General features: G+C 40.0%; 2 protein-coding genes and 1 pseudogene across 2 annotated transcripts; 1 reads left to right on the top strand and 2 right to left on the bottom strand.

The window, feature by feature from the left end:
• Nucleotides 1-428: 428 nt before the first annotated feature.
• On the bottom strand, nt 429-2816 carry LOC143577539 (tubulin alpha chain-like). The gene is made up of 4 exons (XM_077061345.1): nt 2628-2816; nt 1780-2014; nt 1307-1677; nt 429-1221 (listed from the first exon to the last, which is right to left on the bottom strand). The coding sequence occupies exons 1-4, from the start codon at nt 2718-2720 to the stop codon at nt 565-567; spliced, it is 1356 nt and encodes a 451-aa protein (XP_076917460.1). The 5' UTR covers nt 2721-2816; the 3' UTR covers nt 429-564.
• Nucleotides 2817-19241: 16425 nt separating this feature from the next.
• Nucleotides 19242-20315, top strand: LOC143577549 (transcription factor PRE5-like). Its single transcript, XM_077061353.1, has 2 exons — nt 19242-19636; nt 19944-20315. Exons 1-2 carry the CDS (start codon nt 19514-19516, stop codon nt 20094-20096), a joined length of 276 nt encoding a protein of 91 aa, XP_076917468.1. The 5' UTR covers nt 19242-19513; the 3' UTR covers nt 20097-20315.
• Nucleotides 20316-25785: 5470 nt separating this feature from the next.
• On the bottom strand, nt 25786-26967 carry LOC143577548 (uncharacterized protein At5g39865 pseudogene; annotated as a pseudogene).
• Between the last annotated feature and the right edge of the window lie 909 nt (nt 26968-27876).

The following is a 27876-nucleotide window of genomic DNA, read 5'->3' as shown; positions in this document are numbered from 1 at the left end:
CCGTCATAAAACAATGTCACCTTTCGTCACAACTAGCCGTCATAAAAGTAAATATGACCCGACCCAGGTAGTTTATTTATTCCAAAATTCTCATCTTAACCAAGTCAAATTAGTAAGAACTCTTATTATTACCCGACCCCTTACCCTAACCCGACTCGTCACAACCACGTTCGATTTCCAAAATTCTTATTAACCCGAATTTGAAATTTCGAATCAAGCCCAATTGGCCCGTCGCATAGTTTGGAGCTCAAGTGCTCAACGATCTAAGCCATTCGGCCAGGGCTGCGAACACTCTTAAAAGACAGTTCAACAGTTCAACACCAATTGAACCAAACTGAAGAATCATGCAAAAACATTTATATGATTAAATTTAGAACCAAAAATGAATTAATTAAGATAACCATCCATATAACTAGAACACTTAATCCATTGCATTAGCAAATAACCATCATTAAAACAGAAAATAAAAAGTACTAGCAACTGTCTTGATCAAAACCAATGAGTCCATTGGTTATCAAAATAACAACAAAAACAAACTAGATAATATTCATCATAATAACCAATCTAATAATCTTCACCATCATCATCATCCTCATTATCAGCCGACTCGAGCCCGACCTCCTCATAATCCTTCTCGAGCGCAGCCAAGTCCTCTCTCGCTTCCGAAAACTCTCCTTCCTCCATCCCCTCACCAACATACCAATGCACAAACGCCCGCTTCGCATACATCAAGTCAAACTTATGATCAATCCTCGAAAACACCTCAGCCACACTTGTCGAGTTCGATATCATGCAAACCGCTCTTTGCACATTCGCCAAGTCACCACCAGGCACGACCGTAGGCGGCTGGTAGTTGATCCCGCACTTGAACCCCGTCGGACACCAGTCGACAAACTGAATCGTCCGCTTCGTTTTGATTGTCGCAACCGCTGCGTTCACGTCTTTTGGAACCACGTCTCCACGGTACATTAAACAGCATGACATGTATTTCCCGTGTCGAGGGTCGCATTTGGCCATCATGGAAGACGACTCGAATGCGCTGTTGGTGATTTCGGCTACCGACAGCTGTTCGTGGTACGCCTTTTCTTTTGAAATAACCGGAGCGTACGATGAAAGCATGAAATGGATCCGAGGGTATGGGACCAAATTGGTTTGAAACTCGTTGATGTCGACGTTTAACGCACCGTCGAAGCGAAGCGAGGCGGTTAACGACGAAATAACCTGCGAATACCGAAAATACATTAGTTCAATTCATAAATCATTGCAATTTTTTAATTAAATTTCATTGAGGCATTTAATCGAGCACCTGAGAGACGAGCCGGTTCAGATTAGTATAAGTCGGTCTCTCGATATCTAGCGACTTCCTGCAGATATCGTAAATCGCTTCGTTATCGAGAAGCACAGAAACATCAGTGTGCTCAAGCAGCGAGTGAGTCGAGAGGACCGAGTTGTACGGCTCGACCACAGAAGTTGAGACCTGAGGGGAAGGGTAAACCGTGAACCCGAGTTTAGATTTCTTTCCGTAATCAACCGAGAGTCTCTCGAGCAGAAGCGACCCGAGACCCGACCCGGTCCCACCACCGACTGCGTGGAACACCAGAAACCCTTGCAGACCGGTACAGTTATCCGCAAGCTTCCGAATTCGGTCCAAACACAAATCCACAATCTCCTTGCCAACTGTTCGACGAATTGCCTCAATGAGAATCACATATAACTTTATAAATTTAAAATATTGAATCAGTTTGAATTATTATTATTATTGTTATTATTATTACTTACTTGTGTAATGGCCTCTAGCAAAGTTATTAGCAGCGTCTTCTTTACCGCTAATTAGCTGCTCGGGGTGAAACAGTTGGCGGTAAGTACCGCTCCGAACCTCATCGATGACAGTTGGTTCGAGATCGACAAACACTGCACGGGGAACGTGTTTACCCGCTCCGGTTTCGCTGAAAAACGTGTTGAAGGCATCGTCACCGCCTCCGACAGTCCTGTCTCCGGGCATTTGTCCATCAGGCTGCAATTATTTCATAAACCCAAATCAATTAATCAATATTTTCATAAACCCAAATCAACTAATCTATAAATTCATAAACCCTAATCAACTAATCTATAATTTCATAAACCCTAATCAATTAGTCAATGTTTTCACAAACCCACATCAAATACTAATAATTTTAACAAACCCACATCAATTACTTAATATTTTAGCTAACCCTAATCAATTACTAATTATTTCACAAACCCAGATCAATTACTTAATATTTTCACAAACCCAGATCAAATCATCAATATTTTCACAAACACAGATCTATTAATCAATATTTTCAAAAACCCTAATCAATTACTAATTATTTTCAAAAACCCTAATCAAATACTTAATATTCTCACAAACCCACATCAATTACTCATTATTTTCACAAACCCACATCAATTACTTAATATTTTCACAAACCCAGATCAAATAATCAATATTTACACAAACCCAGATAAATTAATCAATATTTTCACAAACCCAGATCTATTAATCAACATTTTCAAAACCCCACATCAATTACTAAATATTTCACAAACCCAGATCAATTAATCAATATTTAAACAAACCCACATCAATTATTTACAGATCGTACCTGAAGACCGTGCTCGAGACAGTAAAGCTCCCAGCAAGAGTTGCCGACTTGGATTCCGGCTTGACCGATGTGAACAGAAATGCACTCTCTCATTTTGGTTAGCTAGAAATGAATGAAACGAGTATAAAAAGAAAGAAATAATAGAATAAAACGAATAGGGTATGTGTGGTTATATATGAGAGTTTGAAATTTGAATTTAAAGGCAGCTGGCAAAAGTAACCGTTATGAGTACACGCAGGTCAAGATATTATTTTGAAATTTGAATTTTGAATTGAGTAGAAGTGGAAAGACTAGAAGGTTCTTTTTGTTGGGCCTTTGTGGGCTTTTTTATTATTTGGATAAGATATTAAAGATGTGGAGTTTTTGGAGTATGGACCCATTGAAGAAATTTTTGTGTGTTTACGAGTCTGGACCATTAAAGATGATGGTGGGTATTTTCTTATCAAAAATGATATGTTTTTCTTTTGAAAATATAGTATTTATGAAATACAAAATAAGTGTAGGTTATTCCTACATTACATAGGTTATTTAGGTGGTATATGTTTTCTTAAAGGTAAAATGTGTGTAATTTACGGACCACAATTGCAGACATCGGTGGAACTAGAGGTGGAACAAACATGTACAGTCTGCAACAAGAAACTATTTGTTTTTTTAACGTATGTAGACTATTAAAATAAACTGGTGGTAGTGAAAGATAGTGGTGGACGATGGGTGGTGGCGGTGGTGGTACTTAGTGGACGGTGGTGGTGGTGGTGGGGGTGATGGCGGTGGGAGACTGTGGTGGTTGGTGGACGGTGGTGGACAGTAGGTGTTGGCAGATGGCGGTGCTTAACTTTCTGCATATCTTAGAAGATCTTAGAAGTTGATGGGCCAAGTCTGCATCACGAAGAGTTAGAGCGGATGTGGTTTTAATGACATGTATTTGAAAAACAAGGGTCTGCATACGCCAATGTCTGCGCGTGGTCTACACGGCGCATACAAAAAGTACGCAAACTTTTTTTAAGAAAACAAACACTACCTTAGACACCAGGTGCACCTATACGACTCGTAAAGAGCCATGCAAGTCGTATAGGTTCAAAATGATGTCAATTTGTCTCGAAGTAGGCCAGGAATCTCTGTCTATACAGGATGTATATCCCTATCTAATTCGTATATGTCAGATGTGGTATGTGAGCCAATACAAGACAAGGAGGCCTATACGGCTCATATATAAGCTATACGGCTGTATAGACTACAATAGTTCTTATCATGTCTCATCTATATATTTGTCAGTTATGTGAGGGTTATGCGACTTGTATAGTTTCTATACAAGTCATATAAAGTTGTTAGCACACCAGGTGAAAATGTTTGTAACTTTGTGTATAACACCACCGAAAGTATTATTAAAAGGATGAATTTTGAAAACTTTCTAATGACTAGCTTAATGTAAATGGATAAGATATAACTCAACGAAAACTAAATGAGAGAGGGTATTGCTTCGTTATAAAGTTAAATTAAAAGGTTTAATGGATTTTAATAATCTTTATTGAATAGTATGGTTCGATAATATTCATATTCATTTTACTATCAACGGTGGTCCCAAATTTAATAAAGTTAGTCCTCAATGGTCCCCCGCTAAAAAGAACTTAACGACATTATACTTTTTTCTGAATTTCAAACCAATATTTAGGGTTTTTGATCGAAAAAGGATACGAGCCGGTTTATATTTATTATTTGATCTTGTTTTAAATATATTAATCTGACTAATTTATATTTTTAGATTTATTTACGGTAACGTTATAAACCTAACCAATATCGATCGAATTCACGTCGACTCACCTCCGTAATGCCGGGGTTTTAGGCTTTTACTGATTTAATTTTCGGACTACCTTAACTCCTTAACAGAACAAGTTTGTTACCTAGTTTACGTATATTAATATCGGTAATAGTATACGTTATATTAAACTCTTCATACTCTCTTAATAAAAATTGATCGAAACATTTTCATAAAATCCATTAGAATAAAACAGTTTGTCGAGAATTACTAGAGATTATAGCAGGGACAACCGGGAGGGTGTGTGAGCCGCACCTTCAGCCGGACACGTAATTTTTTTGGGCCAATACTTTTATATATGTATATATATCTTTTTTGGCAAAGGATCTATATCTTTTTTGGTAAAGGATCTCGAGTCAATCGGCATCATCCATTGATCGGTTCGTTCGTAAATTTTGATGTTTGAAACTCGCCGGAAAGTACGTTCCTCGTAAAACTTTAGCCGTAAATCAAGTTTAAAACTTACGACGGTAATTTGAAGCTAATGACTCGACTTTCAAGAAATGACAGAAATGGCCCTTGATCTATATTTTCTGTTATTTGCTTTATCTCAACAACATACCATATCCTTTAAACAAGTTCAAAAAATTATGTTTATATAACAATATTAATTCTCATAAGTTTTGTATTAATAAATCGCATACGCAATCAATTTTAGGCTTTCGAAAATTAGGGTATTACATTAATACTATATATTTTTATGTTTATTGTTTTAACATTTATCGTGTTTATAAAAGCAGTTTGTATATTTCGTTATTTGTTAAGGCTTACGAGCCTTTTTATTTCGCCTCGGCCGATGTACTAAAATTCTCGGAGACGACCCTGGATTATAGTGAGTAACCGCTATACTACGATTTAAGATTCATTTGGTTTTATTAAACTTAAGTAATGAGGTCAACTCCAGTTGACCCAATTCAGCCGCATAAAAACCTTAAACGACTCAAAGTCATTTTCATTTTTATAGAAAACCTACCCGTTAAAAGATACACTGGTGGTAAAACCCGGAGCTAAAATCATGGGATATACTCGAAGAGTCACGTGACATTGTTTCCACGAAACATGCGTATTTAATTTCATTTTCATTGTCTCGAATTAGGCGAGTGATTTCATGTCACGTGTTGTGTCGCTTCACCAGGGAAACACACATGTGACACGCAACCTATTAAGCTGCTTGTGTCCGATTGTCTATGGTATATTTTCTTTTATTCTTTTTATTATATTTATATTTCTCTAAATTACACGAAATATATACTAGTATTTAAACTTTAGTCTACTTATTTAAATAATATCTTCACATAAAGTGATGAGACTTTTCTTCACAATGAAGTTGTGCTAAGGAGTATTTTTTTTAACGACATATAATTACTTAAATACTTCGTAAGGGTGATCCAATGATTACACGCGACCATTAGCTAAGACAACTCCGCCTAACGTCTTCAAGTTATCTCTAGTTTCGGAACACCCGTCCGCCCAATGACCCACTGGTGGTAAAACCCGGATGCCCTCAATGATTGATCTGGAGATCATAAAGATCCTGATATTTCTTCATTGAGTCACTCATGCTCTTCCCAAATTATTGTCTGTGGGAATCAAATCTGGATCTTTATTGAGAAACTCAGTCTTCCCACCATTTCACCATATTAGAAAATACGTTAAGTGGTGTTAATAGTTAGCTAATAGTTAAATTGAAGTTTATTGTCCTTTTTCAATAAATGATAGTTGGTTAGTGAAGAAACACTAATTGACCCCGGGCAGATTACGGATAATCTGGGGGTTAAATAGATGTTTCCCACGAGGGGTTAGGTCCGGCAAGGATGGTTCTTCTGATGACCTGCAAAACAGACACCGTGAGCTCGTCACTGAGAAGGGGGGTACCTCCTTGTGACCACCCTCCGGCGTGAGAATCAGACTAGATTGCACTTGAATATAAGTGTATATTAAGAGATTGCTAGAGAAGATAAGATAATGAGATATCAGATAATGTAAGATAATGTAATGTGTCCATACCATTCCAAGGTGTTGGAGTATTTATAGCCGAAGGTAGGTTTCCAAGAAGGTACAGCCGGCTGAATAGTATTCCTGTTCTGCCAACTGTGGGCTACGCACATGCCATGCTGGTAGTTGGTGGGTAGGCAGCGGCTGAATAGTGACCAGGCCGGCTGTGTACTATTCTTTTCCACCAACTGCAGGCTATGCACGTGCTACGACAGGTTGGTGAGTAGGCAGCGGCTAATAGTGACAGGGGTTGGTGAGTAGGCAGCGGCTGATAGTGACCAGGCCGGCTGTGTACTATTCCTTTGTCACAGTGAGCTGTCGCTGCTTTGGTCAGACCTTTTGTCCATACCTCGTCAGGTACAGTACAAAAGGTCCTCCAGTAGCGTACGGACTGGCTCATTTGGGCGGGAGTATTCCCGGCTTTGGGCGGGAGTGTTCCCGGCTTGCTCACTCATTCTTCAGGTGACATTACTGAATTATTTTAAGAGTTAAGTGCCTTGTGCGTGTAGCCTTGCTGCGCGGGTAGCCTTCCCTGATGGCTAGTATCCGTTACTGCGGGAACAGGCGGAGTACGTCGACCATTGGGAGGCTTTTCCTGCGGGAACAGCTTGCGTACTGCGCGTAAGGACGTCACGTCTCTGAGCATGGTGGGTCCTGCGGATCCAGTTGGTTTCTGCGCAGACGTCTCTTTTCAAGGTGAGTCTTGTGAGTTTAGCCTTTGCACAGACGTCCCTGTTGAAGGTGAGTCTTGCGGTTTCAACTGCGCAGACGTCCCTCTTTGAGGTGAGTCTTGCGGGTCCAACTGGGCTATGCTGGGACCTACCTCTTCAAGTCCCCCCAGTCCAATGTTCTTCTCATGAATTGTTAATAAGTGAGGTGAACTTTTGGACTTAAGCAAAGGGTTTTGAAAAGGGTTTAGTTTTAAGGTTTTCCATGGGGATTCTTCCCGCGGAAGTCCTAATGTCACATGCAGAAATTCCCGACTTTTCTGCTTGATCTTTGGGTATGATGCGGGTAGGTCTGTAACCTCCTCGCAAGTCAGTAGCGTTGAGTTCCACTTGTGTAGATTCTCCATGAGGTTTTGGTAGTTTTGAACATAGTGATCAATTATGTTTAAACAACCAATTCCATCTTGGAGCTTCAAACAATCTAGTTCTCGACGTTCCCGCTATGCGGGGATGTTATTCCCGTTTCCGCAAGCATGGCCCAGAAGATCCTTCTTGGTTTCAATTCCCTGCGGAGTGCTAGGTATGTGAAGGGTTTCGCCTTGACACTGTACCCGCACTCGTCTTATAGTTACTTTACTTCCAAGGTATTCTTGGCTTCACTTCCCTGCGGAGTGCTAGGTATGTGAAGGGTTTCGCCTTGACACTGTACCAGCACTCGTCTTATAGTTACTTTACTTCCAAGGTATTCCTGGCTTCAATTCCCTGCGGGTGCTAAGTATGTGAAGGGTTTTGCCTTGACACTGTACCCGCACCCGTCTTATAATTACTTGGTTGCCGAGGTATTATTGGCTTCAATTCCCTGCAGGTGCTAAGTATGTGAAGGGTTTTGCCTTAACACTGTACTCGCATTTGTCTTATAGTTACTTGGTTGCCAAGGTAAGGGGTATAGTCCCGCTTACTTTTGAATCTTTTTTGAATCTTTTTGAATCTTTTTAAAATTTGAAGAGTTGGTGAAAGGATAAGAACAGTCCAAACTGTTGAAACGTCGTCCGACGGTTTCTTCTGACAGTGTCAGGACGTGCAGGAAGTTATGGCGACGTGACAGTATATGGTCATTCCAGACGCTTTTTCAGGCGCGTGGGCGCGAGTTTTCGGGCGCGTGGCCGCGAAGTTTACGGCACGCGTCCTGTCAACAGTTGTTGCCAGCTTGCATATTCCACGTGTCATAGTTTCATTGCACCTGCGCTTTCCTCTCTCTTCCGCATTAAATTCATCGCATTCATTGCGATGAGTATCTAAAGGGAGGAGAGGATGCATCTCAACTCACAGTTTCACCTCTCTTCTTCTTCTAAACTATTTCCGGCGAATACTCTAACTTTTCTGTCGAGCATTCTCCTGAAATCGTTCTTTACATTCAAAACATGTCTTCTCATGATCTTGAAGTTACTGCTGAAGAGTCGGACGTGTATTCCGAGAACCCGACGTCCACTTCTGATAGGGACGATAAGAGTACTGCTGGCGAGTGCCAGTGTGCTCTTCCCGTCGACCAGTATCAGTACATCGTCAGGAAGTTCATGCTCGAGCCTTTCGAGCCTGAGTTTCCTGAGCCACACCAGACGGTGTACGATGCCCCCAAGGGCAAAATAGGGGTGTATGCTGCATTATTCATCTATGGGAATCTCAGGTTCCCATTGACGAAGTTTGTGTACCGTGTTTTGGAGAGACACGGTGTACATCTGACGGAGGTACACCCAATGACGATCGCCAAGATTCGTCATTTTGAATGGGTGTGCCTCATTCTGGGCGTGAAGCCCCATGTCTACCGCCTGATGACCTTCTATTCCTGGAGGTGCATCCAGGGGTGGTATACCTTGGTCACTCGGATCAAGGGTTTGAAGATCTGCGCTACCGAGCGCAGTCTTCGGTCTTGGAAGCGGGAGTTCTTCTATATCTCCGCTCGCGTCGTCCCCATAGCGATGACGTTCAAGAACGGGAGAGCTCTCCCGAACCTTCACGCCTTCAACTACGAGGAGGCGGAATGGTTCTCCAAGATTTCCCGGGTCCAGTCTCCGGTTTACCGCTTTGCGGAATCCGGGATGGTGATGCTCGGGATGAGCCGGGTGTGGAAGGATGCTGGGGCGGAGGCGCCACAGATTCCCATCGTCATTGAATACGGTTTGAACTCTATCCCTTACGGTATGCTCTGTCTTCTTTGCTGATTTAGTGTTTTTCTTCTAACTGTTTCTCTTTTTGTTTCAGAGGGAAACGACCTACAATCGCTCCTGCATCCGCGGGAAGCTGGTGGTCCCGCTCGGATGGGTACCCGTGCACTTGAGAACGAGTTGCCCATCTTGGAGCAAACGGCGGATCGGTTTGTGGAGGTCTACCCGCCGGGTCACCCGATTCTGAGCGCCACGCGGCCAGGTAAGGAGTTATTTAACCCTCGCCCTGTCAATGCTCAAACCTCTGCTGGAATTCCTCTAATTTTGTCATCTTCTGATGAGGAATCCGCAGATGGTCCTTTCTTCACTCGGAAGAAGAAGGCTGCTGGCGGGAAGGGTAAGGCGAAGGTTGCCTCTACTGCCGATCAGGGGAATCGGTCAGAGTCAGAGACCGAGAGTGAAGAGGTGGCGGGGAACCCTGGTGGTGACGAGACCACTGTTCCGGAGGTTGAGACAGCTGTCACCTCCGGGCAGCCTAGTACGACGGTGAGCGGCGTGAAGAGGCCGGCTCCATCGGGTTCGTCCCCGCCTATCAGAACCTTCAAGCTGAAGAGAACTCGTAAGTATAATTTTCATTTACTTTAACTGCATATCCTTCCGCCATTATATTTAACTATCTTGTCTTCATGCAGGCGTGGATGCAACTGCATTCCAGGGTGGAGCGGGGAGGAGCACCTCTGGACCCATGACGGTAGGTTTTGTCAACCTACCCGAGGAGATGACCCAGGCGACTGCGCCTGCTTCAAGTGTTGGTTCAGTTGCTCACTCGGTTGAGGCAACTGTTCCAACTGTAACATCATCCCCGTCGGCTGTCAGTGCGATCTTCACGGAATCCTTCACTGAGCCGGCAGTGATATTTTCTGCGGGTTCTTCCGCAGCGGCGGCCATGGTTGTGAGTTCACCTCCAGTGAGTTCACCTCCGATGGTCTCTACCGCAGCGGCTTCGACCGTGCCTCCGGCGCCGGCGACTACCTCGTCCCCGGCCGGTTCAGCAGGTATGTTCAGGGCTTCAAGCCAATCTCTGCCTCCTTCCCATCTGCCTGACCTCTTGGATGGATATCCGTTAGGTTCGGGTGATGGGTTTGGCGGCTACCGGCCTACTGTCGACCCTACAGGTGCGTAGGGTTATTTTGGCCTTTTTATATATATTTTTGTTTTTTATCATCTTTTCCTAACTGCTTTTTGTTTTTGCAGTGTCGGATTCGAATGAGGTGTTTGTTCCGCGGTGGAACATCCGCCGGGGAACCACCCTTCGGACGGCTGTGGATTGCGTCGAGTGGGCGCGCCACGCCGCCCCCAGTGGTGCACTGGGAGAAGCTATGTCGAGCTACCAAGAGGGTAGGCTGACAAACGAGCTTCGAATTCTCCTTGCTCGGATGCAGCCGCGCGTCAAGCTGCTTTGTCGTAAAAACGACAAGTTAAAGGCGGCTCGTATCCAAGAAGTAGCTCAGGCGCGGGCTATCCGGGAGGAGAACAGGAGACTCTCCGCCGTTGCTGCGGAGAAGGAGAAGGCCTTCAAGGCCTTCGAGGTTGAAGTTCAGGCCCGTCTCGAGGCCCGTTCCAAGGCTACCCAAGCTGTTAATGAACAGCTTCGGTTGGCTAAGGAATCTGCACGGAACGCAACTGAGAGGGCCACCAAGGCTGAAGCTGTTGCTGAGCCTCTACGCACTGAGAATGAGGAGCTCAAAGCCAAATTAGAGAGGCTCCAGTAGGCTCATGATGCCTTGGCCATGGAAGATGCCAAGAAGCTCCAAGAGATCTTGGACCAGAGGGGGGTGCTTGACCACACTGAGCGTAAGCTAAAGGGCGTCAAAGAGGCTGCAGCCAAAGATGTGTTGCTTGCCAACCTTACAAAGAACGAAGCCGAACGCGCCTGTAATGAAGCTCAAGCTGCCCTCCAGGAGGGTCTGGTTACCAAGGAATGGCTTCTACGAGAAGCGTTGTCGCAGGTATGCATAGCTTCATAATATCTTTACGCTTTTCTTTGTACTTAGAAAAGGTTTTGATACTTGTATTTTTGTTTTGTAGGTTGTGCATCGGGTCTTCACGGACACATCATATGACGATGCCATGAGCGCAGCCCTCAACGCTTCTCATGAGGATGTGGAAAAGGCTGGCTTCCTGCTTGGTCTAGGGTTCGTTGAGAAGGGCATCCCGCCTTCCAACTTCCCTTTATATGATGTGGATACTGAAGCTGTATATGACCAAGCAGTGAACCAATATGCCGCCTTCCCGCACCCGGTAGTGGAGAAGGTGAACGAAGTTGCTGCTGCTGATGATGGGCTAACCATTCTCAAGACCTTCCTTGAACCGTCACAGCCAACTGATGGTGCGGGTACAAGTGGGTTTGGAGGGAGTGGCCCTGAAGCTTGATCTTTGTATAGATTTATATTCTTGTAGGCGGGTAGATACCCGGCCATTCTTGTAACAGTTTGTTTATGGAATATAAATATTTTGTGCGGGTAGGACCGTCACTCTTGCTTTATAAACGTTATACGACTTGCTCATGCATATTATAGTTTAACTTGGCACTTGTTTTGCCGCATAAACAATATATGATTCGCTTGTGCATACTTTAGTTTAACTTAGCAATTTCTTAAGTACTTTGGATAAGTTAACCTTTCAACGTGGCAGATAATATGTTAAAGTTTTGCTTCCTCTTTCGTGATTGTGCGGGTAAGACCGTCACTTTCACTTAGTAGGATGGCTAAACTTTACCTATATCTGACCTGCGTGGAGAGATTTTCCAAGTGTTCTGAATAAGTTAACCTTTCGACGCGTGGTTGTCAATAGGTTAATGTTCAGTTTCCTCTATCATGATTGTGCGGGTGAGACCGTCACTTGCATTTAGTAGGATGATCAAACTTTACCTATGACTGACCTGCGTGAAGGTTTTCCTCATCTTTTCCTTAGAAATTCTTGCCGTTTTATGTGTTTATGCGGGTTTTTCCGCCTTCCACACGCAACGACTTCTTTTCACGCTTATTTATGCGGTGAATACCGGCATATCAGTGTTTTGGATAAGTTAACCGTTCGACGAGCGGTTGTCAATAGGTTAACGTTCAGTTTCCTCTATGATGATTGTGCGGGTAGGACCGACACTTTCATTTAGTGGGATGACCGAACTTCACCTATGACTGACCTGCGTGAAGGTTTGCCGTTTTTTGTGTTTATGCGGGTTTTGCCGCCTTCCACACGCAACGACTTCTTCACACTTATTTATGCGGTGAAGACCGGCATATCAGTGTTTTGAATAAATTAACCGTTCGACGCGCGGTTGTCAATAGGTTAGTTCGGTTTCCTCTATCATGATTTGTGCGGGTAGGACCGGCACTTTCATTTAGTGGGATGACCCAACTTTACCTATAACTGACCTGCGAGAAGGTTGGCCGTTTTTTGTGTTTATGCGGGTTTTGCCGCCTTCCACACGCAACGACTTACTTCCCCACTTATGTATGCGGTGAAGACCGGCATATCAGTGTGGAAAGTTCATAAGTATAAATGTAAGATTATCAGCGTCAATGTGATAAGGAGAATCATTTCCATTAGAAGTGGCTCTGGGCCTTTTCTTTTACAAGTTTGGAATTGATCTACATGCACTGTGTAATTGAGCTCCCTTCCATGTTGTTTGGATGGGAGTGCCATCGAGCCGATATGCACTTGGTTCGGAATCTCGTTGTTTACGCAGTATGTAGTCTCCAACATTGTAGCTGTAGTTTCGTGTTTTTCCCAACTGGGGTTCTACACGCGTTGGCCTGCTCAGCATCCTTTACGCCACGAGGTGTGCGAGTTCTCCATTTCTGACAAATGTCTCGATGATGTCCTTCAAGTCTATGCATTCGTCGGTGGTGTGGCCTGTTGACCTGTGGAAGTCACAGAATTTGCTCTGATCAGCGTTGTGACGCTCTCGGATTATTGGAGCCTTTGGCCATGGGAGCCTCTCGGTGTCGAAAATCTCGGTGACGCTTTTGGTGAGCGGCGTCCACCGGGGGTTCCGGTTCGACGACTGCCTGTTGTCCTTTAAGCCTAACCGAGGGTGCGAGCCGGATGAGGTGTCGAAGTTTATCCTTGACTGCCAAATACCTAGCTTCCTCTTTTTGTTTAGTCGGGCGGTAAGGACATTGTTTTCTCTTGTTTTCTGGGTGTAGAGGTTTGTGCTTTGGGGAAGATATATACCCAGTTGCTTTTCCGTTTCCGCGAAGCGTTTAGCTGCTGTCATGATGGCATCCCATGTGGATGGCATGCCATCTTTACCCGTTAAGGTGCGGATGAGCTCTGGGTCTTTCGCGCCCTGGATGAAAGCAGCGCGAACAAGATCTTCGCTAATACTGCCCAGACTTAGCTTCTTTGAATTGAAGCGCGTGATGAAGTCTAGTAAAGACTCATCTTCCTCTCGGATGCAGTTGAGGATTGTCCATTGCTCTTCAGTGTACTTTCTTTGTTGACTGAAGTGTTGGCTGAACTTCTGTTGGAAGTCTGCCCAATCGTAGATGTGGTGGACCGGTAAACGGTCGAACCACGCTCTGGCTGCTCCAACCAACGTCATCTGGAACATATAACACCACGTGGGTTCCGTCCAGTTGCTGACGGTTGCCCCCGCTATGAATCTGTTCAAATGATCGTCTGGGTCGGATATACCATCATAGGTGCCGATGTTGGACATCTGTTTGGCACTTTTCGGGGCGATTGCTTCCGCAATGTCCCTTGCAAATTTGGACGTTCCCGCATTTACAGCAGTTGGTCTGAAGGTTTTGGAGAAGTCACGCGGGTTTCCCGCCGCATTCCTTGGTTTATAGGTTTCTCCGAAATGCCTTCTCGGTTGGAAGTTCGTTTCCTTACGCTTCCCTTTTGCCCTGTGGCGAGGGTTCACGTCGGTGTCGGATTCCTCCCGATCATCGTCCGAGTACTCGTACTCACTGCTCGTGTTGAGCTGCTGTCGAGTGCTTCCGAATTCGTCAGCCTGTTGGAGTGAACGTAAGCGTTCATCCAACTCAGCTTGGAATTCCCTTTGACGTTTTTCCGCCCACGCTTTAACTTGTTCGAGTGTTTGGCGGGGGGGCCTCGTATGTTGTCTTTCCACCTGGGTATCAATGAATCACAGGGGAGGATTGTTTACTGCACTTGCCCCGGCTCGGGTAACCGGGGTAGTGTTCGTAAAATTTACTGCACTTGCCCCGGCTTGAGTAACCGGGGTAGTGTTCGTAAAATTTGTGTACTCGCCGGTGTTCCTCCCAGTAGCTGGGGTTGTGGTTACCGGGGTTTCTTGGTTACTCCCTGGCCTTGGGACCGGAGTAACGTTAACCATCTTTCCAGAAGTTTTGAAAAAAAAACTGAAAAAGATTCAAGTTCTAGCTTTTATGCACGGATGGCGCCAATGAAGAAACACTAATTGACCCCGGGCAGATTACGGATAATCTGGGGGTTAAATAGATGTTTCCCACGAGGGATTAGGTCCGGCAAAGATGGTTCTTCTGATGACCTGCAAAACAGACACCGTGAGCTCGTCACTGAGAAGGGGGGGGGGTACCTCCTTGTGACCACCCTCCGGCGTGAGAATCAGACTAGATTGCTCTTGAATATAAGTGTATATTAAGAGATTGCTAGAGAAGACAAGATAATGAGATATCAGATAATGTAAGATAATGTAATGTGTCCATACCATTCCAAGGTGTTGGAGTATTTATAGCCGAAGGTAGGTTTCCAAGAAGGTACAGCCGGCTGAATAGTATTCCTGTTCTGCCAACTGTGGGCTACGCACATGCCATGCTGGTAGTTGGTGGGTAGGCAGCGGCTGAATAGTGACCAGGCCGGCTGTGTACTATTCTTTTCCACCAACTGCAGGCTATGCACGTGCTACGACAGGTTGGTGAGTAGGCAGCGGCTAATAGCGACAGGGGTTGGTGAGTAGGCAGCGGCTGATAGTGACCAGGCCGGCTGTGTACTATTCCTTTGTCACAGTGAGCTGTCGCTGCTTTGGTCAGACCTTTTGTCCATACCTCGTCAGGTACAGTACAAAAGGTCCTCCAGTAGCGTACGGACTGGCTCATTTGGGCGGGAGTATTCCCGGCTTTGGGCGGGAGTGTTCCCGGCTTGCTCACTCCTTCTTCAGGTGACATTACTGAATTATTTTATGAGTTAAGTGCCTTGTGCGTGTAGCCTTGCTGCGCGGGTAGCCTTCCCTGATGGCTAGTATCCGTTACTGCGGGAACAGGCGGAGTACGTCGACCATTGGGAGGCTTTTCCTACGGGAACAGCTTGCGTACTGCGCGTAAGGACGTCACGTCTCTGAGCATGGTGGGTCCTGCGGATCCAGTTGGTTTCTGCGCAGACGTCTCTCTTCAAGGTGAGTCTTGCGAGTTTAGCCTTTGCGCAGACGTCCCTGTTGAAGGTGAGTCTTGCGGTTTCAACTGTGCAGACGTCCCTCTTTGAGGTGAGTCTTATGGGTCCAACTGGACTCTGCTGGGACCTACCTCTTCATTTAGTAATTAAAAATATATACACTTAGTGACGATTTTCTTATAACCATTTTTTTCATAATCACTTTTGTTAGAATCAAACTATACTATTGTAAGAATGTCATTGGACGGTTATATAATTGCATTTTTATTTTTTAATGCATGATGATGCCCACTTATATTAATTAGAAGTAATATCAATCCATAACCAACCCTTGCTTTCATCAATCTTCTTTCAAAGCTTTTCTCCATAATCTGTTTGAAGTTATATATAAAAATGCTACACTAAATCTTAAGCACCCAATTAGAAAATAAGTCAAACCCATTTCACATTTGTGAGTTTGTGACGAAAACTCTAAGCCAAAAAAGTGTGATATTTGTCACACCCAACTCCATTACCAATTCCAACTTTTTAAATTATTTTCAAGATTTGAGAGATGATTTATTAATGTTGTAGTGGTGCATACACATTTCTTGATACGCAAATCTATTGCGGATGATGAGTATGCTTACCTACCGAAAGGTAATTTAACCGCCGTCAGAGAAGACGACCAGGAGTGATGCGGTAGCGTCAGTAAGAAGAAAATGTCATATATTAAGGGGGTGTTTGAGATTTCTTATTTTTGCCTTCTTATGACTTATAACTTATTAAAAAATTAAAAATGAGTTTGGGTTTGCTTAATATATGAGGAACAGTTCCATAAGTTACAAGGTTGTAACTTATGACTTTTTCATAAATCATAAGAAGGTAAAAATAAGGAATCACAAACACCCCCCAAAAAAAGAAATACAACGGAAATGTCATATAGTCATGTCAACCTGCTACGTAAGTAAAAAACATAGGATCATAACATTAATTGTGAGTTAAGTAACTCAATTATAGTAATATAAAATATGAATGATTTAATTTGGACAAACTTGAAATTTAGTTATTATTTAAAAAAAAACATTTTATGAAAAACATAGAAAGTAAGTTGGTTATTAATGATATTTGCCCTATTTAAAATTAAGTGAGACAAAAACTAATCGCGCATGCTATACTATTTGATAAATGCTATGTGATTACTTGTATGTTTTTTTTGTACCGCTATAGGATAATATCAACCGTAAGGCGAGCTATACTCACTCATTTGACACATCAGCTTTTCTTTTATTTAAATGAGGGAACTGTCAAACTTTCACATCAAACCAGTGAGAGATGCCCGTATCGAATGCTTCACAAGTTTTTTTCCCTTAATTTCCTACGAGAATCATCCTGCACACACATTCACTCACATACATAAAAAATTGATTATAATTACATGAAAATGAAATGTGACATTAATACTAATGGAAAACAAGACTATTCAATGATGAACTTAAAAATTGCAGTGTGTCCTACCTTCTTTATTGCTTGTCTTTGTTTCCCCACTTCTTTTGTAAATTATTTGTTTTCATTTAATTAGGATTTTCTGACTGCGGTTTTAAAAAAAAAAAAAAAACCTTTTTCGATTTCTCTAGAATTTACTTAGGGGCCTAGGGGTGCGGCACGTCAAACTCACTCCCTTACGACTTACTAACAATGTTTTAAACACCGATATTTAATCTTATTGGATTGAGCTTAGAATAGGTTCAACCAGTTATACTAAAAGTTAAGAGCTTTTCGAGTTGATAATATAGAAACTCAATTGATGGCAATGTTTAGGAACTAGAGGTCGATGGCCGCTATGTTAAAAGAAAAAAAATTATGTTCCGCTAGGTTAAAACATGGATTGGGAGGTAAACACTAATTAACGGGTTGCTAAAATTTTTCAACTTTTAATTGGTCTTAAACCAGTACTTCGGTTCGAAGCAGCAACTCCACTTTTACTGGTGGTTAATCTTTAAGCCGGTTGTCCTATTTACCAGGCCATAACTTACCGGACGCTACTCCGGAGTCCAGACGAGTATGAAAATCGGGTTGTGCGTACACAACCCTCCCTAATTTGGGTTGTTATGGGTTAAAATACGTAGCATCCTAGTTGATTGATGTTGTGGGTTGGACGAGGAACACCCTACGATAAAACTATTTTTCTTTTACCAAATGTAAATATTCATTTATTATTATTGTTTATAGTTCGCAAAATAACTATAAAATTCTAAGTAATTTATGAATTAATCCTTCACTTGTGGTCTTCTGTAGGAAGGCTTGGGTTCTTTGATGGACACTCAAGCTCGATTCCCACTTGTGTCACTTTGCGTGAATATTGACAATGAAAGATTTGAGTTACGCCTTGTGAGGTTGTGAGTTCGGATCCTGAGCCTACCCCGGTTTTCGTCCCACCATGTTTTACGCCAAAGACTTCTGCTCTTGTGATGGTACAACGACTTTCAAGTGGCAGCCGCCGGTATGGTTTCCCTGGGGAACGCCCAATCCAAACCTTGAAGCCAGCGTTAGCCCGATTAATACAACATAGTTTGGTCAGAGTAAGATAACGAGACTCTCAAAATTTAGAGAGTGTGATAACCAAAATAAAAGAAAGTCACCTTTCTAAAAAGTAAATTTTAAAAATATAAAAATTTATGAATTGTTTCTCATTCAACCGAATGTGTTCTATCGATAAGTTAAAATAGTTGTATCTTTTAAAAATGGTTTTTAATTAATTACTAAGGGTAAAACTGAAAAAAAAAAACAAAAACAATATGATTGATGTTATTTATCTAGTTTAGTTTACACTTAAATATTTTGAGTCACAAAAGAATATGTTATGATAATTTATATTTGTTCAAACAGTATTTTTATGTAATGTTGTTGGGTTGCACATACAAAACGATGTCATTGTAACGGTTTTGTAATTGACGTGATATTTAACGGATAGTATACTGTCGTGTTTCGTACATTAAATACAATATATACTTAATTGATGCCGAACCCAAACCATCTTAATTTAGTGTCCATTTAGATACGAATAAACTATAAAATCATGTGCAGTGAAGTAAATAAATAACCCAAGAAATATTGTCAAGCCACTGACACATACGTAATAGGGCTAAACCTATCAAATTGTGTAGTAGTTTAGTTAAAAATTTAAAATGACTTAAATAAAGTAAAGATAGCAATGTTTGTGTAGTCTATTGTCTTTTTGAATAAGAGATAGTTAGCTAATAACTAAATATCTATACTTAGACTATGTGTTGTGAAGGGGCTTCGTCGTCTCTACATGTCATCGCTATGTAGGAAACAAGACTTCGAAATCACTTTTCGTAACGTCTGTTGTAGTTTGTAGTTTAAAGCCTCCTTTACAGTTTTTATTTTTAAATATATAAATATATTTTTGTGTGTAGTGTGTGAACCAAATACCACATATATATTTATATATTTAAGTTTTAACTTGCATCGATCCCGCCAAACTCTTGTCGTTAATCCGTCAATATTTTGGATAACACAAATTAATATATTTCACACGCAATACAAAATCACTAAACTATGTAATAATATAAGTTTTATATGTAAAAAAAACTTGTAACACACCGACATTATGCTAAAACTTCTCCAATGTTTATGGTATTCATAAGAGTAAATCCCACACTCTAAAGCAATTGTCTTCCACATATCCAACACACACATATGTATGTATACATATATTATTATTTATATTATCCCTTGTTCTATATATATACACACTTTCAAGACCTTTTCTATGTTAAAACTTAAAAATATCTTTAGACATCACAAATAATCACCCATTGCAAAAACATCAAGGCTGATTATACTATGTCGAGCCGACGATCAAGACAGTTGTCGTCAGGGACTTCGATGAGGGACGATCAGATTATACAACTCGTCTCTAAGTTACAACAACTTCTTCCTGGAACTCGTATCCAAAGATCAAACAAGGTTAGATAGCTTAATTATTTTCTTGTTATTCCGAATTTTATATGGGTTTGGATCAAATACAAATGTAATTAACATGTTAATTGTGAAAATCAAATAGAGTAATTACATATACAAGTAGGATAATTATGTAATTACATCGTAGAGTAATTACATAATTACTCTATGATGTAATTACATAATTAATCTACCTGTAAATGTAATTATTCTACTTGATTCTCACAATTAACACGTTAATTTCATTTGTACGTTAACTTTCTCCTTTTCATATAACATTTATTTATTTGTTTGTTTTTTTGTATCAAATTAGGCGTCGGCTTCAAAGGTGTTACAAGAGACTTGCACGTACGTGAGAAGCTTGCATAGGGAGATTGATGACCTTAGCGATCGACTATCGCAGTTATTATCCACCATTGATGCTGATAGCCCTGAAGCTTCGATTATTCGGAGTTTAATTATGTAGAGTGTTCATCTCCATATCTAAGTTGTTTGTTAGCTTCTTGATTAAGCAAAATTGTGGTACGTTAAATCTCTAAATTAATCATCTGTCTAGGGTTTAGTCTAAGTAATAACCCTAGTTACATGTAGTGTTATTATTTTAATTAGATGTCAATAAATTTGATGATGATAATAACGAACATACAATGATTATGTATTAAGAGTTTTCTAATAATATTTTTTTACGGCAAATTTTACAGTTGCTTCCATTTACACCGATAAATGTAAACTATTCATTTACTCAGGTTTGAAACGTTGACCAGCTCCCATATGAAAGACACGTGCCTCCACCCAAATTTCTTAATGATAACAATAATAACCTACAAAGATTTGCATGATTCGTGTTCTTAACTTAATGCTATATTTCTGATCGATTACAACCATCTTGTAAAATTAGGAAATTTTAAGTGAAATCACGCGCGCATGGCTAGACAAATCTCTATTTTGTAGTGTAGCACGTCACCTTTAGTTATATGAAATTATTTATTGTTTAAAAATTAGTCATTAATTATGCAATAATCATATTACCAATATAGAGCAAATGACGAATAAAGAGCTTGCAATAAGTGGATCATATTTCATTCTAAATGCATAAGTTAATTACAAATCACATCTTTAAAAAAATATATCAATATCATATAATAGTTGCCAAATTACAAAGGAACATGATGATGCTTATTCCATAGTATCTACTGTTGACAGATACAAATAATGAATATGAATTTGGATGTTCAAAGGAAAGTTAAAAGGAACTAATATAGTCACAAATCTGATTATTTTTTAAAGTTATGCTAACTCGTATATAACAACGTGATTATTATTATTTAAGGTTATATTAAAGGCGTGAGTATGTCGTAACTTGTTAACTTATCCTTCACAATAACTCACATGACTAAACAGTAAACACCTTTTATTTTTTTTTCTAAAAGTTAATAAGTTATAGGTAACCTAAAATAAGCAACCCTAAACACCCCCTAAGTCGCGTGTATTCTTATAATATTTGATTTATTATATAATAATTTAAATTCTATTATCAATGAAAGAAATTAATGTCTTAAATAACTTGAAAATGAGCATATGATTTTACAAGGATAAACACATAAAAGTACATAAAGTTTTAAACAACTTTTTTTTCCCCAAAAGAAGTATATTATCAATTGATGAATTAGTATCATATGAAATAATTGAATAAATTTATACAAACAAACAATGGTTGGTTTGGCCGTTTAGTACCTAAAAATACACAAATGTTTTGATAACTTGTTGTGATTATGTTTTGGTTAATAAAGGCACCTAAGTAACAAATATGTTGGGTTGAGTAAATAAATAACATTACCATATTTGTTATTTTTATTCTACTTTTACTTTGTTTCCACTATCTTTATATAGCAAATACGTGAATATAGTTTAACTTCAAAGTTTCATGTTTGCACGTATTGAAAAATTATTGTAACTAACATGTCACTTGTCACTTTTACATGTCATGACTTGTACTATAAAGATCTCATGCCATATTATGTGAATACCTTTTACCTAGTTATATGCAAGTATAATGATTTTAATAAAATGTTGTGATTCATGAAGAGTTACTAATATGCTAGTACATACGATGGCACACACGTAGAGTTTGATCTGTCGTGTTACCACACTATACAAATTAGCGAAAAGTTATGATACAGCTCAAGACAGTCCGGAATCAGATGACAAACATTAAAGATGGACAACAGATTAGTCAACATGTGTTATAACGTTATTAATTATATCTTCTTAAGCCATACACTTCACGACCAGTGTTAGGGATCACACTTTTAAGTTTAGTAAAGCGTGAATAGTAAGAGCATTTGTCGCAACAACCGTATTCTCGCTATAAATACAACACAAGAATTGTGTAAAAAGGGTTCGATTTTCCCTCATAAATTACACACTACCAACACACACTTCTCCTCACGTTTGAGCTTGGTTATGAGATAACATCTCATCCCGTGATGAGGATAACGAAGTCCTTCCGTTTTGTAGGATCCAAATGAAGGCTCATCCCCATCGGAGCACCTCCCCCGGATCCATATTTTATTTACAAGGTTGTAATATTTTCACAAACCGAGTTCAAGCGTTAGACATAGAGCTTGAAAACTTGAAACTCTCAAGTAAAAATAATCTCAACTTGAACACAGTTGGGCCAAGGCTCAAACTTGACTCATTCACACCTCTAACTATAACATAATTATGCGGAATTGTAACACTATGAAATAACTATACCTCTTATTAAAAGTAACATAAGTGTATCAAAAGTAACATAGTTCATATTTGTATATCCAATTCTTTAAATCCTAACATAATTCATTGTTGGGCTTTAATAAAAAAAAGGTGTGACCCAAGCATTTAGGCCCATAAGTGACCCGGTCCCCGAAGGCCGAACAGAAAACCGAAACCAGTTTCTAAACCAAAACCGAACCGTCTAGAAAACTATTTAAGAAAATTTAGTTTGAACCCAAACCGAACCACCGGATTGATACCTGTTTAAAAATCTCTATCGAAACCAGTTCAAATCGAACCACTCCTTTTCCACTTGGGAACTGACTACAAAACCGAACGGGTTTAGAAAATAAAACTAGTTTTAACTTTTATTAACCAAAAATAAGAACCGGTTTGTATGCATCTACCCCAAAATAAAGGACCTCGTGTTGGGATAGTGAGATAGAATTTGGATTGATCCAACCAAGAAACAATTAGCCAACTCAATTCGATTAAAGTATATATTTGAGTTGATCCGGTAAAAAAGTTGCCCCCACAACTTAATTAGTCTTAGCCAACAATTAGCCAACTCAATTCTAAATTTCTAATATTATTCCTTGTTTACTTTTCATGTTTTCGACTAGAGGTGCACAAAAAATCGAACCCAAAACCGGACCTAATAAAAATACCTAGAATCGGTTTTTTTATACCCGAGTTTTTAGTACCCAACCTTATCCGTAGGGAACAGATAGGGTATCTATTTCAGTTCCAAAACCTGTAACCGAAAACGGACCAGATTTGTACCCGGTAATACCCGAAAACCTGAACCGGTTCCATACCCGAATTGGGTTTTACAAATACCCGCGGGTTTTTCAAATACTTGATATTACCCGAAAAATACACGGAAAAATAATTCTAAAATGTGCAACCCCTTAAAAAATCCAATATATATACGAAAAATACTTGTAAAAAAGCCAGAAAAAACCCGAAAATAAAGTTTTTTCAATACTCGAAAATAGGCTAATCAAATACTCGGTTTTAGAATATCTGGTTCTATACCCGATCCGAACCCGATAGTTTTTAGGGACAGTACCCGGACCCGAACCCGACCCGGTTATTGCCTATACCCGATTTTTCAATACCCGGTCATACCCAAACCCGGTATTTGAAAAACCCTATTTGTGCACCTCTATTTTTGACTTCTGTGTCGTGATGGGCTGTTTAATATCAAAGTCTGGGCTTCTGGCCCATCTTTTCTTGGAATAATGCTCATCGGCCCATGTTCAAGTGGTTCTTCTCTTCTTGGCCTGCCTCCAAAACTTAATTAGTCGTATTATTTTCCATTGTCTTGTAATATCGGAATGTAAATAATGCAATCAATTAATCATTTGATTATCTTCTTCATCTGTCTAGGTCGGTTTCTTGTTCATCTATTATCGATTCAATAAAATCTATCACATTTTGACATGGTATTTGTAGAGAGATGGGTCCGGATTCGGGTTGGATACACGTTTGGTAGAAAACGCCCATACACCGTTGATAGAAAAGACAGAAAGGAGAAGTCCATAGGTGTACCGGGCGCACATGGGGACCACACTAAACATAAGGCTATCCCGGAGAAGCCACTCCGCAACCTGGATAGAAGGTACATGCGAGGACCACCATAACTGTGCAAGGGGACAACCCCACTTCAGAATGGGCCCCGCCAAATCGGCCTCTACTATCTCTAGTAACGGTGGTTACATAGAGGACCTAAAGGTTATATTGACAACAACGCTTTATCCAATGACATTGCGTTTATTTGGCAGTATAGTGAGGACACATTAAAATTTCATCAAGTGAATAATTCATGAACTTAATGGATTCAACTGAGACCCTCATAACACGTACCAAAACCCGGTTTTCAATTCAATCTCCGCAGTACTACAATAAGATATGTGACCATATACAAACCTTGGGACATCGATCTCACCTTCACACTCACGTAGGCGATTTCATTCATGAGTATACCTCATACATAGACTAACTCACACTTTGGTGATAAAATCATCAAGAACATAAGAGTGTTCAACCCCGGTTCGTCTCAAAGAAACACCTTATTAAGCCATTAATTTATTAAAATTTGTAATTTTTCAAACTTATTTAACATGTTGGCACTATTGTCCATTATGGTCACAAAAAATTACTACAAGTATTCTTATAGTTTTGAAAACCCAAAATATTACGACAACTTAACTACAATATTAATATGGTACTTTTGTTTGGGCCCTTGGATGCAATGCTTTTTGTCAATTGAATATGATTTGCAAATGTCATTTATATTTTTTAGTTTTAGGACCATTTCATATGTTGTAATGGATCATTAATAGGGAATAAAATCAATAAATGAGTGTATTGAATTCGAACCAAACTAAAGTGTGGTGTGTTTGGATCGTTTGTCAACGAGGTATAATTTAAGCTTGAAAGGTTTAGATATCCCTTCTATTTATTGCCTGATGTGTTGGAATTCGGTGGAATTGTTGGATCATGTCTTTGGAGGTTGTGCTATAGCTTCTAAAATTTGGAATTCTATTGCTCGGTGGTTGGATTTGGATTTTCCGATTAATAAAGGCCCCAAAAGTATTATTGATTGGTTGGATTCTAATACTTGGGTGAAAAAGAGAAAAGAGGTCGTCGAGACGATTATTTTTACAGCTTGGTGGATTATTTGGAGTGCCCGGAACGAAATGATTTTTGGTTCGAGTATCAAGTATAGAGAAAGCCTCTTTGATTCCATTGTTTCGGTTTCATTTTTGTGGTATTTGTCTAGTAACTTTAAACATCGTATGAACTGGGTGACGTGGTTGAAAAACCCGTTACTTAGTATGTAATTTTGTCTGTTTCTGGTTAGAAATTTCTAACCAGAGTGGTTTTATATAAAAGTTTGCCTTTCAAAAAAATGTGTGGTATGTTTGCTCTCTTTTATCCAAAAGTTGAGGTGAGCAAATAAACCGATTAACCGAACAAATCCGAAAATCAAACTGAAACCGATTATGTAAAAACCGACTTAAACCATAGGTTCGGAACCGGTTTATAATTTTTTCCACCAAAACCGGTTCCAAACCGGTTAACATAACTGATATATGCAAAAACCCGTCAAAACACGTACTGAAACTTATCAGAATCTGGTTAAGAAACCGGTTTCAACCAGAATTGAAACCGATAATAACCGGTTTTGACTTTTGTTGACTATACCGAACCATTTTTAATCCAAACTGGTTTTAAGTTTCAAACTTTTGTGTGCACCTCTATCCGAAACTAGAGCTCGAAATTAATAATAATAATAATAATAATAATAATAATAATAATAATAATAATAATAATAATAATAATAAAAAACTTTTATGTATGAAACTTTCGTAATCACACCCTATAGAAAAATATAACTTTCCCTGTTACAATATATAAAAACAGTAACATTTAAATTTAATCACAACAAACTGGACACCTTATAAGTCCGTTTTCGTTACAATCGGAACATCTTTGAAACCCGTAATCACTTTCTTCCTTTTCACTTTTAACTTTATCACGATTAACTTCATAATAAATCTTACAACTACCAGAACACTTTTCACACGGTAAAAATCTTATATCCCCACAAGCCTCACAACCTCCGTCGTCACCACCATTACCGTCAGCTGCCATTTCACAAACTTCTAAAACTTTATCTAGCTGAAATTCATCATGTAACCGCCGGATTTCGTCAGCACAGCCTATATATCTCCTCCCGACAAACACCTTCGGCAACCCTCCACCATATCGATTGCCCAATAACTCTTTAAGTTCTTCCTTGAAACCCGAATGCATAGACACCTCACGTTCGTCGACTCGGGCACCCGAGTTCTTTAAAATGGCTCGAACATCACAACAATCCTCGTATGTCTTTCTAACTCCCCTTAAGGTTGTGAAATATAGTACCAACTTCTCTTTGGTACATGACGTCATAATATGATTAATATCTTTTTCCACATTGATTAATGGCTCTACATTAATCTTTGGGCTTGAATCATCCAAGCCCTCCACTAATTCCCACGCATTGATCGTCTCCGGCTCGCCCGGAGGCGATACAACGGGTGTTTTCGGAATAATAATATTTCTAGTCATCTTTTCATTGATAAGTTTAGACCAGGTCTGGGCTTCCACCACCCTGACCTGGTCACTTTCACTTGAACCTCTATAAATTCGTTGTTGCAGCACCGGTGCTGCCACTTCTGGATAAGGTTCAAGTAAAAGATAACCAAGGGTAGTTGAGGTAAGTGCAACCACGTGATGATCATTGTTTTCGTCACGTGGGTGTGACGAATAGCTCCTCCTTCGCACCGGAGAACGTTTCGTTTGTGACGAATAGCTTGTTCGTCCAGGAGAAGGGTTCTGGTGCGACGAATAGCTCCTTCGCACTGGAGAACCTTGCGCATTGCAGTTTCGACATAGCGGTTGCTTCGATTGTTTACAACCCATCACACAAATAACAAAAGATTTAAAGATGGAAAAGGATTAAACATGCATGCATGATAATATTATTGATAATATGAAATTATGAATATTGTGTGGATTTGTGTTATTGTGTAGTTGATCAAAAAAGATAACATACCCCCATGAATATTTAGAATATTAAGAAATGATTGATGAGCTTCTATCTTATATACTTGCAATGATGATCATGAAGCTAGTACATAGTATATAAGTACTTAGAATTTGAACGATGGTGGTTGACGGCGGTCGGGTTTCTGGTTGGATCATGAGGCAAGAAGTGAAGATCTTGTTGGTGGATATGTGCACGGACTGATACTAAACTCACGGGACTTGAAAAGTTGAAATACATGTTTAGGTTATATGTTTGGTACGCATTAATAATTGTTTGTTTTGATGTTTACATGCTAGTATTTGCATGTTTCTAGGGGTCCTTAATTAAATGTGATGTCTACATCAAGTACTACGTAGTATAGTCTTGAATCACATTGAATGGATGTGTATATTCTTTGTCACACGGGAATTACATACGGGTTTAGTTAAGAGAGTGGTTGAAAAACCCTCTTTTAATCATGTAAATTTTTCTGTATTCTTACGTCTAGTTTCTTACTAGTTAGTGTTTTCTAATATATTATTGACTTTTAAAAAAAGAAAGAAACAAATAGTGAGTACAAGAACTTTAAAAAAATCACATTATTTTATTATGAGTAAACTGTGGTTTTCGTCCCTATGGTTTGTTCGAATATGTGGTTTTAGTCCAACAGTTTTGAATATGTGATTTTCGTCCTTGTGATTTCATTTCACTTGCAATTAAACCCGACCTCACTAACCCTGTTAAGTCTGGTTGTTAAACTCATCAACATGCCCCTTAAGTGAGAGGCAATTTTGTCTTTTTCTTCCCAAATAAACCCCAACCCTAGTTCACAAGCTCCTTCGCGTGAGGGGCTGATGTGTATTTGGGAAATAAAGACAAAAATTGCAAGTGAAATGAAATCACAAGGATA

This window comes from Bidens hawaiensis, unplaced genomic scaffold, assembly GCF_021521415.1.
Source record: "Bidens hawaiensis isolate Kalapana, Puna unplaced genomic scaffold, B.hawaiensis_p1.1 tig00028733_1, whole genome shotgun sequence".
NCBI lineage: Eukaryota > Viridiplantae > Streptophyta > Magnoliopsida > Asterales > Asteraceae > Bidens > Bidens hawaiensis.
The sequence above is the reverse complement of the archived record's forward strand: the minus strand, read 5'-3'. Positions and strand labels throughout refer to the sequence as shown.

Coding starts and splice junctions, on each gene's coding strand:
- LOC143577539 (XM_077061345.1), bottom strand. CDS start 2,720: ATGAGAGAGTGCATTTCTGTTCACATCGGTCAAGCCGGAATCCAAGTC. Junction 2,015..2,627: donor GTCTCGAGCACGGTCTTCAG/GTACGATCTGTA, acceptor AAATAATTGCAG/CCTGATGGACAAATGCCCGG. Junction 1,222..1,306: donor TGAACCGGCTCGTCTCTCAG/GTGCTCGATTAA, acceptor CGGTATTCGCAG/GTTATTTCGTCGTTAACCGC.
- LOC143577549 (XM_077061353.1), top strand. CDS start 19,514: ATGTCGAGCCGACGATCAAGACAGTTGTCGTCAGGGACTTCGATGAGG. Junction 19,637..19,943: donor GTATCCAAAGATCAAACAAG/GTTAGATAGCTT, acceptor GTATCAAATTAG/GCGTCGGCTTCAAAGGTGTT.